This window comes from Astyanax mexicanus, chromosome 6 (assembly GCF_023375975.1).
Source record: "Astyanax mexicanus isolate ESR-SI-001 chromosome 6, AstMex3_surface, whole genome shotgun sequence".
Taxonomy (NCBI): domain Eukaryota; kingdom Metazoa; phylum Chordata; class Actinopteri; order Characiformes; family Acestrorhamphidae; genus Astyanax; species Astyanax mexicanus.
The window spans coordinates 13,986,583-13,999,338 of NC_064413.1; the positions used below are offsets into that span (position 1 = coordinate 13,986,583).

At 36.2% G+C, this 12,756-nt stretch overlaps 1 protein-coding gene across 2 annotated transcripts; it reads left to right on the forward strand.

The window, feature by feature from the left end:
• The first annotated feature begins 332 nt into the window (after positions 1–332).
• LOC103039326 (endonuclease domain-containing 1 protein) lies at positions 333–8,234 on the forward strand. Of its 2 annotated transcripts, none has more exons than XM_049480622.1 (3): positions 333–424; positions 531–1,088; positions 6,831–8,234. In XM_049480622.1, exons 2-3 carry the CDS (start codon positions 789–791, stop codon positions 7,452–7,454), a joined length of 924 nt encoding a protein of 307 aa, XP_049336579.1. In that variant the 5' UTR covers positions 333–424; positions 531–788; the 3' UTR covers positions 7,455–8,234. The 2 variants fall into 2 exon arrangements, with proteins under 2 accessions (XP_049336579.1, XP_007233020.3); XM_007232958.4 differs by having other exon boundaries at positions 333–420.
• The last annotated feature ends 4,522 nt before the right edge of the window (positions 8,235–12,756 follow it).

The following is a 12,756-nucleotide window of genomic DNA, read 5'->3' on the forward strand; positions in this document are numbered from 1 at the left end:
GGCCCTAATTTTCCGCATGATCTACAGTCAGAGGCATTATTTGCGTCATTAACCGCCAGGTTTCGCTGTGAGTGACAATATTTAGTTTCGCTGTGTAGGCAGGTGGGATGGGAAAGCGAAAATGACTCAAAAAAGTGCTTGTTGTTTGATTTTCTATAAGTATCGTTTCTAAAGACGCCTGTATTTGGACAAGCCCCGCCTCCTCGCTCCTATTGGTGGGATCTTTGTGGAGCAAACACCAAACACGAGCTTAGTCGTTATTATTAGCCAATCCAAGCGCAGGGGGCGGGGTTTGTCGGAAAACGGGTGAAGAATATAAAATGTGGACAGAGAAACACTGTATAAACCGCCGGCTCTTAACTTCCTTTAACACGAGTCACGAGTCTGAAGGATGAGGTTCTGCAGAGGGTATGGAGAGAAGTAAGTACGTTTACTCATGTCGATGTATTTATGGTACAGTTTTCTGTTAGACATATAATATGTTTTTTATATTGTTTTAATGTATTTGTTTTTTTCTGTGTTTAATCTAGTTAATGTGAGCTGGACTGCTGTGATAGTACTCAGACATCTTACACATCAGAATAATCAATAAACATGGACAAATAACTTTTTATTTTGTAGTACTCCAGTTTAATACACATTAAAAACGGATTTGGATTCTACTGCTTGGTAGGGGCCACTCTTACTTCTACTTGAGGCATAATCACTAAATTTTAAGTGTCAAGTTTTTTTTATCACTTTCCCCTCTTTTCTGGATATCATATATTGGATATAACGTTAAGACAGTTATGTTGGAGGCCATTTTCAGAACCCCTCCTCTCACAGCTTTAGGAGTTCTGCTGCTCCTAAGCTCGCTGCTGAACCTCTGTTCTGGAGATGTTGGGGATTTCTCGCCATGCTTGAACTACTTTCACCGGGCTTGGCCACTAAAAGGCCTACAGGGCACTCCAATCTGCCAGCGCTTCGATAACCGGTATCATTTCGCCACGCTGTACAGCCGAGACCGCCGCACGCCACTGTTCTCAGCCTACATCTACAACCCACCTCAGGGCAAGAGACCTAAAGGAAACTGGAAGTATGAACCTCAGGTAAGTTCAGCTCAGCTCCTCTCTGTTCTTCTCTCTTCCAGCTGTAGGTAGCCTACTCTGGCCTTGTCCATATGAAGTAGTCCAGTCACGAAAAATAAAATTTTCCTGGTTGATATACTGTGCTAGAATGTATTGCCATAAACAATATTATTGTAATTGTAACCCATAAGAGCCCAGACCTTTTTAGAACATTGATACCAAGTAAATCAGATAAATTCATCAAGCAGCTCATTCATGTTTTTTTACTGTGTGCAGAGAACTAAATTTATGTTAATTATATTAATATTTTGCGCCGAGTGGTCCAGCAGTTTAAAGCGCTGCCACTATGAGCAGAAGGTCGCAGATTCAAACCCCCGCTTATGCAGCTTTGCCATCAAGCTGCCGGCCCTCAGAGGGAGCAAAATTGTCCCTGCTCCCTCCGGGTGGGTCGGTGGCGCTCTCTCCCCATATCACGCCTAGGGTGATGCCCGCAGCACAGGGCGTCTGTGAGCTGATCATCAGAACCGAGCAGCTCGAAAGAAGCGGTGGCTGACTTCACATGTATCGGAGGAAGCCTGTGTTGGTCTTCACCCTCTTGGTGTGTTGGGGCATTACTAGTGATAGGGGGAGTCCTAATTGGGTTGGGTAATTGGCCGTGTAAATTGGGAGAAAATGGAAAAAATTAGAAATAAAATTATTTAAAAAAAATAATATTAATATTTTAAAGTTAAATCCTGATGTGATGTAAACGTCATATAAATGTAATATATAACATGATACAATTGTTTTAAAAAATCTGATATTGGAACATGACTAAATAAAATGTTCTAAAGTAATACAAATATATAAAACATAAATGAAAACACTTTTAACAGTGTTGACAAAGTCGACATATTGGTTCATTTATGTTAATCAATTAAAAACATAAAAAAAGTGATCTGGTGTTCCGATATAATGATGCTTTAGTCTGGTGGAGGAGTGGGATGGAGGGATGCTTTAGTTTGGTGGAGTCAGCTCTTGCTCATGAATATTGTGGTGCAAATTCAAGTGACAGAAGTTTTACACAAAATCTCTGAGTCTGGATCAAGTGAGTAGCATTTATTGGAGGAGAATCGACAATGCAGAATCCTCTTTTCCAGATATACTAACAATCACAGTGTTATATAGGGTTTTCCTTGCCCTTTGAGGGCTGCACAACCCACCCTTACAGGACCTGTCTGGTTACTGGGCAGTTTTCAGCTTACAGTCCTCATAGGGGTATGTTATACAACCCCTCTTAAGCAACCTGGAATCACAAAGTTACATAACAGCCCATACATGGCTTTAGTGTCCTTATCTTCGGCAGAGCAGGCCCTTTCTCTACAGGTGTGGAATGCACCCAAACCCCCGCATCCTGTTGCAAGCAGTTAAAGCTCTCTGTTAACTGAAGCCCTCCTTGATGGAGAGAATTAAATAAATAAATCACAGTAAAATAATCCCTTTGCATTAGTTGCACCAAGAAATCAATACATTTCCTTTACAAAATTCATACATGCAACATATCAAGGCAGTGAGACAAAACAATGATTTTTTAAAAATGTTTTTATGCTTTTGTAAGCTTTCTACTGACACTTTGCTTATATCTTATTCATTAGTTATGAACCCTAAGCACCAGTTTAGCTTTAGAGATAACAAATAGGGAGAGAACAAATAGACATTTTATTGTGACATGTGGTAAAGCGCACTTAATTGAGCAAGGCAAAAACAGCAGTGGTAAGAAGATGTGGTAATAAAGAAACCCTGAGAGGAACCAAAATTGAAAAGGGGAAGTCCATCCTCTTCTCCACAGATAACAATTTTCTCACAGCTGTCGTATTTCCTGAAGGCCAGAATACTAATGATGTCAGTGGATTAAAAAAATGCAATCAGATTTAATCACAACAATATTCTGTAGTTAGCTGCGATTAATCTCACTTGTTTTTTGTTTCTGTAGTGGATAGTTAAATGTAAATAAAAGAATGTAAGTAAATAAATGAAAGAAAGAAATGTAAAATGCAATTATATTTATATTAGTGGTGTCAAATAAAAGACTAGTATATACTTTTATGTTTGCGGGGAGATAAAAACCAATGTGGGCCGCTGAAATAAAGAATACATGATAAATTGAAACTTTTTTTTTTACTTTATTGTGAACATCTCAGCTTAGTTGTAAGGACTTCAGAATTAGAACTTAATTTGCTGAATATAAAAGGGCGTTTTCTCACCTGTAGGTGGTTTCTCTGGTCCGGATCAGTAGATGAGTTTGTTTACGTAGAGTGTTTTCTCCCTCTGTTTGGTTTGGTTTCACACAGGCACAAACCTAAACACACCAAAATGTGCTGCAATTAGTGAACGCTGCAAGGGGCAGCAGCAGAGACAGTGTTTGTTCATAGCAGTATATATTCTGTCTTATATATCAGATTAAACTGTGCTTTATCAGAAGTTTAGCTTGAATAAAAAGAAGTATATTTGAAAGCTGAGTCAGATTGAGAGCAGATCACGTTCTCACCACAAGCAAACAGCTCCAAAGAGCGGGTTGGGACTGATTCAAGAAATCTGCATATTGGGCGGGGCAGATTATGGAAGAAGTTGGGGTCAAAATTGCAGAAGTGTTGTAATTAATTGCGCTGAAAAAATAACACTTTACTGGTTCCAAATTAATCGCGTGCATTAACATTTTAAGGTTGACAGCCCCAATAAATACTAAATAGAGAATATACTAGGGAAAGAAAACTTCAAAAATGAAAAATGGCTTGAAAACTAGAGTTTTATTTGACAAAATCATAAAACGCAACTTACAACTTAACAAACTGGTTTCTCTCACACATTTTATAAGAAATAGAAATAAGAATAAGAATAAAAAATAAAAATAAAACTTATCTAGGTCTTATAGTGCAAACAATAAGTGCAAACCACAACCTGTCTAAGCCTATGGTTTGTGTTTTTTCTCCTAAATCTCTTGTAATTTAACCATGCATAACCATAACCAGTCATATTAAAACTATGCTTGAAGTGCATAGGGGTGCTGCACTACAGGGGGCGCCAAATGAAAGCCCCAAATCAATTTTCTCTCAGGAGAAACAGCCAATCAGCTTGCTGGTTTTGCGGAGCGCGGTGGGCTAGTAATGACAGAACGTATCTCCTCCACCCCCTCCCCCCCGGACTTGCACTCCTGCTGTGTTGCCAGATCCCGCTTAAAAGGTCCACACTAAACTATTTTTTTCCCTGCGAGACAGGTTAAAGTTTGACGAGAAATATCGTCACATTTTAATCTCGCACCCCTAGAATATACCCTTTTATTTCTGAAATTACAAAAGGCGGATTTCAAGATGGCGGCCATTTACCGAACATAGTCTGAGAGATAGGCTTCATTACTTGTTGGGGTATTTAGAAATTTCGTTTCACTTCCCTTTTGTTTTTTAAATAGAAGGCTGTCCTGGGACTAAACAAATTTACTATTATGTTGGCCACTGTTCAGTTCTTCTGTTGTGTCTAACAAGGATTAACTGTAATACTCATCTACTTGGTTTCAATTAAACAAATCCACAGTATTATTTCTATCATTTTTTTCCGTCAGCTGATTTTCTTTGGTTTACTTTTATATAGGCATGAAAAAAAAATCTGATCTAATTTTAACATTTTCACATACACAAAAATTGTGATGACTGTAGAAGCAAAGCGATATAAAATTTGGACATACTGTAATACTGTGTAATACTGTAGTAGTAGTAGTGTAGAAATTCTGGTTGGGCAAATTGTTTAGGAATAAGAGGTGTGGTGACCCGACACTACCAGTTAACCAAATTCCTGCTATTTTTGTGCTTTTTTTGTAAAGATGTGTGATTCATTCTGCATTTCTGCCACAGAAAAAAAGAATCAGAGAAATAATTTTCTTGTTTCCATAGTTTTCGGTAGATCTCAAGTATAGAAGTACTGCATACAATCAAAGGCAGAATTCAACTTCATGTTTTTGACCTGTCATGATAACTATTTTCGATTGGATATACGGTCAAAGTAAATGTGATAAACAATATTATTATCATTTTAAGAGCATTTTGTGCCACTGATTTACTGATAATATAATTGCATAATAATGCAATTGCACCCTTTTATAGAGCAATGAGCTTTACTTACTAAGCTTGTCTCATCCCTGCCTGGCCCTGACAAAAACACAAGACATCTAAAATGTCATATTAATGGGCTCTTCTCACTAAGAAAATACAATGAATGATATCTGGATGTTTGTTTATATATGGTATGATAACCAATATTCATTTAAATCATGAAAGCATGACTTTTAGATTATTATTAGTCTGTTTTAGATATTTACATACAAGTCTGTTTTATTCTACTGTAAAGTCATTTGCACATACAGTATGAACCATATCAGTATCACTCATTCACTATAGGTCATACCCCAGTAATTAGAGCTAATAAAGTAAGTCATTGGTTTCTATTAGAGTAAGTGTGTTCAGAATAAACTTGAGATGTAGAAGAGGAAGTGAAGCTGAAAAGAGGAAATTTTCTGTGGTTTACCACCCAACCTACTGCACTTTGTTGACATGTGCTTTCTCTCTCTCTTTCTTTCTATCTCTCTCTCTATCTCTTTCTCGCTATATATATATATCTCATTCTCTCTCTATCTCTCTGTTTCTCTCTCTCTCTCTCGGCTTATCTGTTAGTTAGCACTCTCGTTCAGGGGATCGCACTGTCTCTTTCTTTCCTCCGTGTTCACTCTTTCTGGTGTGAAGGTTTTTCTGCTAGGAGATTGGAGATTCAGCTCTATTCAAACCGTCTCACTATGGATTTTACTTTAGAGCAGGGGTTCTTAAGCTTTTCCCCAAATACAACAGCCAGGACCCCCAGATTAAGAACCCTAGCTTCAGAACATTGTTAAGTATAATTACAGATTTTACTTGTGACACTAAAGATACTGGGCAAGTTCCAGTTTTGTTTATGTATAGTCCGTCTTTGTTGGAAGAAGTGGAATTAAAATGAGTAAATGTATTTTGCCCACATTGGTAATCCAGACTTTGTTAGTAACCTTCTGCTCTACACTTTTACAAGGATTCCCTTCCCAAAATCTCTCTGGCTCTCTCAAGTGTATATGAAAAGCTTTTGTTGCTCCCCATTAATAATATATATATAAAAAATATATATCTTTTTTTACTTTGATTACAGTATAATTACTCTGTATTTTTTGCACCTAATTTTTATTTTTTGTAAATACTTCAACATATTACATAAAATAGAGGTATAATTATTTAAATTAATTCATTTAGTATATTTCATCCTTAGACAAAACATTTTCATCTTTTTTTGGAGCTTATCTATTGGCCTATGCAGAAGAAATTTGACAGATTCAAGTCATATCAAACATGCATTGTTTAAGAGTTGTTGGACAGCAATAATATGAACTATTATAATAATATTAAACATTTAAAAAAAAAATTAAACAATAAAAACAAATTGATACTATTTAAATTATTATGATTATCATTGTTCTTTTAATATTGATTGACATTTTGTTAAATTATATATTAACATTAATTTGCTATGTACTGCATTCCTGCTTTCTCTTTATATTTGATCCTTTTAGAAATTTGATTTTTTTTAAAAACCATGAGAGTCCAAAATCTTTTGATTTCGGTTCAAAGTGAGTTCAGGTTGAGGTTATGTCCCTTCAACAAAAAAAGTCCACAATAATCCTGTGAAATAATCTCTCTTTCTCTTTTCCTCTTCCAGCTGGCCAATTCCAAAGCCGATGGTAACATGGTACCATTCCCCATACCGCCGGCGAAAGTGGACCAGAACGTGGTGGAGAGCCAGGCTGTTCAGGAAGACTACATCAACTCCAGCTACACCCGCGGCCACCTGAACCCCAGCCAGCACCACACTGACCCCACTGACCGCTACGCCACCTTCACCCTCACCAACGTGGTCCCGCAAAAGGCTGGCTCCAACGACGGACCCTGGGCCAAATTGGAAGGTAGCGTCAGCCAGAGACTCCAGGCGTACTGTCTGGGGGAGGCACATGTGGTGACTGGGATCATCCCGTATGAGAAAGACCGATGGCTGAAGGATAAGGGCAGAGTCGCTATCCCAGAGTACCTGTGGTCGGCATACTGCTGCCAGAACTTCAGCCAGAACCTTCCGAAAAGCCTGATCGACACGTTTCCCTCATACGCAGCCATCGGACGGAATGATCCGAATAGCACTGAGGAGATTGTGCCGGTGAATCCAAAACGGAAAAAGGCTTTCCTGGGCTACGATGTCCGGCCTATGCCTCTCCCCACTCTGGAGACCTACCTGAAGCAGCGCTACGGAACACCCATCAGTGTCTTCTATGAACAGTGCTCAGGGTCGTGACCTTTGGACCGTATAAAGAATGTCTAAGGCAGGGCTGTTTGGAAGGCTGGTGAAATTGCAGGGTTTAATTGTAACTAAGACGGATGAATAATGTGAGTAATAATGTGAATAATAATAATGAATCAAAAAAATATTGGAGCCTCATTGGGAGTAAAGTAACAAGGCCAAGCCATATGCTGCGTCTCATTTACACGCCTAGTTTTAAATACTGTTTCTTTTTTTTTCGGACTATACGGTGCACCTAAAATTCTTTAACTTTACCAAACATTATCAGTGTGCCTTACAATCCAGTGTGCCTTATGTTTGAATTCTACTCCGCTGCTAACTGGGGCTGGCTAGCACTGCTAACTGCAGCTGGCTATGCTGCTAACTGTGGCTAGCTCTCACCCTAGGACAAAATACTGGAGTTCTCAGCTTACTGTGAATAAACGGAAGTGCTTTACTCACCTAAATGAATGGTTTTCAGGAGAGAATTCTGTCTAGATTAACATTCAGCGCTCATTTGACTTTAAAAGAAAATGTTTTTGTTTTTTTCAAGAATTACAGTTTTGATTACCTAGGCATTTCCCCCAGCTTCACCATTAGAAGAGAAAGATGGCGACACCCTTGCTCACTTCAATATAGGCATCCTTACTAGCATCACTTAATGCGCCTTATAATCTGGTGCACCTTGTGTATGAAAATAGATCAGAAAATAGACATTCATTGATACTGCGTTTTTTTAATCTGGTGCACTTTATAATCCGGTGCGTTTTATATTGTGTAAAATGCAGTAGGATTTTTGAAATCCTACATGTGTGATTTTCTACTTGGGAAGTTGGGAGAATATTTCAACCCCCAGTTTGGAATCCAAGATGGCTGCCCTGCTCATCAACAGTAGTAAAAGCAGTGTTATTTTACAGTTTATTAGCACTTTTTGTGTCTCATTATGCCAGTCGTACACACAGTACTGTACCACTTTTTTTTACTGTGAACATGTTTCCATGCTGTTTGGATGTGCAAAATACTGCAAAATGCATTATTACCAACTCATATGACTATTAATGAATTTTTAACTGATACTGACTTGGGAGCTAAATGAAATGCAGAAGTAGTGCTGATTGGCAACTTTATTTTAACAAGGAGAAAGACAATGAGGTGTATTTCTGTGCTATGGAGGGCCACCACTTCTGGTTTGAGAGGCCTGTAGCCTAGAGAAGTTCATGTGTCCAGCTAAACTATTTTGAGAAGTCCATTTCTATACATGATTGGCATGTCACAAGTGGTTGCAGGTAAACAACATGCCGCTTCTCAAAAGGCCATATTTACATATATGGTAAAGCTGTAAATAGGGCGGTTGAAAGGGACTATTTAAACGGGTTAGCCTGCAAGACGGGGAGAGAGAACACCTGGGACACCGAGAATTGACAAAGCTCTCTCCCACACTTTGCTTCTGACTGAAATAAATATTTGTTCCGGTTAAGAAGACAGTGTGTACTGAGTTTTATTTCAAGAAACAACAGCCTTCCAAGGACACCCAAAGAGGAGTCTACAAGAAACGAGAAGACACAACAACAAAAAGATCACCTATGACCATTCTATGGCTCTCTCTTAAATTAACACCAGGAGGGTGAATAATGCTCCACAACTAAACTGAATAAAGACAAATAATCACCCTTTCCTCTATTCTTACCTTTCATTTAGTTTCATTAATCCAATTAAACTGTAAAAAAAAAATATTCAAATATGTAAGCGATTACTTTTTTTTTTTAAAGAAAGATTTATAACTTTTTTGTAAATGTGCCAAAATAGTAACAAACTGTGCAAAAATACTTAATTAAATTAATTAAAATATGAAAAAATTGAAAATCACTGCCACAAAAGTGTTGTTATAAAATAACTCAATTTTGGGAGGAGGTATGTGCCTGAAGCACCTCCCTCTTCTAATCAAACATCCTATAAATACCCTGCTCTTCACTTACATATCATGATAAGTTTTGGCAACCCTCCACCACCCCATCTTCACCCATTAATTCTGCTCCCTCTCCCTCCTGACTCTACTTATAGAAGAGTCTTCCTATGAGAAGCTAAAGCTTATCAAACTGCTCACTGCTGTCTATTTTCTCTCTTATCATCTCTGCACAAAAGAAACATATGCTGAAGGCATGTTTTTAAACTAGCAAATTAACATCATGATTTTTTTGTTTTGGAAATCACAGTAAAACAGTAATTCTATTAACACCAAAGCACTACTTAAAGCAATTATAATTTAAAAGTGAGGTAGTATTTTAGGAAACTCAGTAATATCTCAAAATAGAGTAAAATCTGATCTAGATGCATATTGAGACTATTGAGATATGTCTAAGTGACACATTGCCATGTGTATTTTTTTTTTAATACTACTACATAGTACCTCCTAAAGTTTTACTAGGTGCAGTAGAAGGCATTGCAAAACGTAAAGAAAATAAAGATCAGTTCATTCTCTGGCCAGCAGATGGAGACGTGAGCTCTTAATTACTGCTTAAATCTCCTTCTTTTAATGAAAACATTTTCATGAGTCAAATGGGGAGTCAGAGTCTTTCTTAGGCCTGTCAGGATACATTTGTTTCTTTGGAAAGTATATTGTCACAGAAATGATAAACAAGAGAATTTTATTCCACTGATACAACCATAAAGTAACAGCAAATAATGCAAATAAGCCAATTTCTGAGGGCAGTAGCTTTTCTTTAAGAATATTTACATATTGGAACTGTAATATGAAGTTTTAATATCCTAAATAAAAAAATAAGATAAAACAGTCAACATATCAGCTCACATTGATTGGTCTTTCTAAACTGTTATTTTTTTATATTGATCAAAATAATCAGATGCGCTTCTGTCTTGGTTGAAGTGAAAATCTGCTACAACTCCGCCTCTTTAAAGCTACATTGGCTTACATTACAGTGTTGAAGTGGCATTTTATTGCTTTGTCCAAATTTGACACATTCTGTGCACATGTGTATGAGAAAATCTGAGCCTTTAAAATCAGTTTTGAGTGATTTTTTAGATGTTGGCTGTGATATGACCTCAACCAAACAGTGATTTTTTTTTTTTGCTTTTACACTTTACACATTTTACTACATAGAACTAAGCAATATAGTATGCAGTATTTTTTTTATAGAGTATTATTTTATAGAGTATTACTAAGGGTGATCATTTACCACAAATAAATTAAATTTATCCCAGAAATCAAGCTAACATTCCTTTTAGTCAACTTTAATTTTTTTTAAGTTTAAAGAACTGAAATCATGTGATGATGATGATGATGATGATGAGTTTCAATAAAAATACTAAATATTAATCATTATTTTAAGAAAAAGTATTGTAAAATAATTTTAGACAAACAATAGAAAAAATATCAATCTTTGAGATCAATCTTAAAGTCCCATGTTTAGAATCAGATCACCATTTACTCTGTGATTCCACCACTAGACAGCAGTGTAGGTTAACAATACTGTAAAGAATAAACACAAAGTACGCAGTCTGCTGTGAAGGAATATCAGGTACAATACTAAATGTTTTTTTTTGTGTGTTTTTTATTTGTGTTTCACTGGTGACTTCATTTATTAATGCATTTTTTCATTTATTTTTTGACATCTTACTGTTTGGGATGACTGTATGAACTTTGAACTGTGCAATAATGTTCTTTTATACCTCAAAATAAACCTCTCTATATCTCCAAATAACATTTTTTTTCTGTTCGTGTTGTTTTTTTTATTGTCAAAGTATTTACCTGAAGTAATTTTTAAAAAGTTAGATTTTTGCAAACATATATTTTTTTATGTATCCAGGAAAACACAACAAAATTTTAAATACTTATTTGACCCACTACACCAAGGGTATTTAATTAGAATTCAATACGGTCCAGCTAGAGAAAATTTCACCAGGCCAAAGTTCGGACCGTCACCATTTTTAACTTATGTGTTATGATTCAGTATTATATACTGTATACTGAAGAAGCCTAGTAGTTCTGTCAGTGGTTTATGTCATCAACAACTGAAAGACTAAACAAATGACACATACTAATACATTTTAACAATATGTATTGTTTTAAATAGACTTGTCACAATAATTACATTATCAACCTATCATAAAATAAAAAAAGAAAACACCCTGAACTATATATATATATATACACATATATTTAGTGTTAATGTATATATGTATAATATTTGCTTGTTTTTCTGGTTCCATGTTTTGTTACACAATTGCCTTAAATAAGTTTCATTACCGTTACATTTATTCTCATTACCGTTTTATTGTGTTCTCATTACCGTTATGGATCTAAAATGTTAATTTTTTTTTTAATGTTTCACATCTTATCATAACTTTTCTTCATTTTATTATAGTATATCCCTCACCTGTTGTCCACATGAGTTTTTGATCAAACATATTCTAAAATAATTTCCATTAATTAAAAAATGTAAATATATTTTACAAATGTTGTATCGGTAATGAGAGTTGCTTGAATATAAATAAATACATAAAAAATATCAAAGTAATTGTCAAGGACTGTGCTGTTAAGTTGATGGAATATGTTGTGGAAATATGAAATTAATCATCAAAAACTGTTTTGAACCGTTGATCTAGCTTCGTCATTTACTGTAACGGTAATGAGAATTATTCTGCATCATATAAGATTCAAATGATAATAAAATTCTATTTCAAAAAAAATATATGAAAAAATAATCAATATAGTAAAATACACATTCTATTTTAGCTTCTCAACTTGAAAAAATGCTGCAATGAGGTAAAAAACTTTTTTATGTTAATGTGAAGGTCTTCATGAGAATCACCCACAAAGGAGCTTGTCCAAAAATGTGTCTTCAAGTCCCTGATGCATACCGTGAGCATCCTGTATGTCAGGAAAAATCTCCTTGAGAGCTTTAGAAAGACTGGCTGTGCAAAATTTTAGCCCCATCTTTTAGAGACTTTTTGACACTGGTTCTATCCATGGTGAGGCTATACTCATCTGTGGCCAGGGGTCTTGAAGATTACAATTAGCTTCACTCATTTTCACATTTACTGCTAACTCAGAAGATCCAAAAGGAGTATAGCTCCTCTTATTACAGACCCCTCAATTTAAGAGTGGATTAAAATGGATTAAAGTGTTGTCTGCTGTAGCTCCATTTTGACCTTGTGCACCACCACCCACCAAATGCTTGCACAGCATTTCATCCCCCTGCTTACAGGTCTGATGATTCCCTCTGGCAGCACTCTCCACTCGCAGTCTTGTAGAAGCTGCCGTGGAAGGTCGTTAAGAATGTGATGCTGATCACCTCAC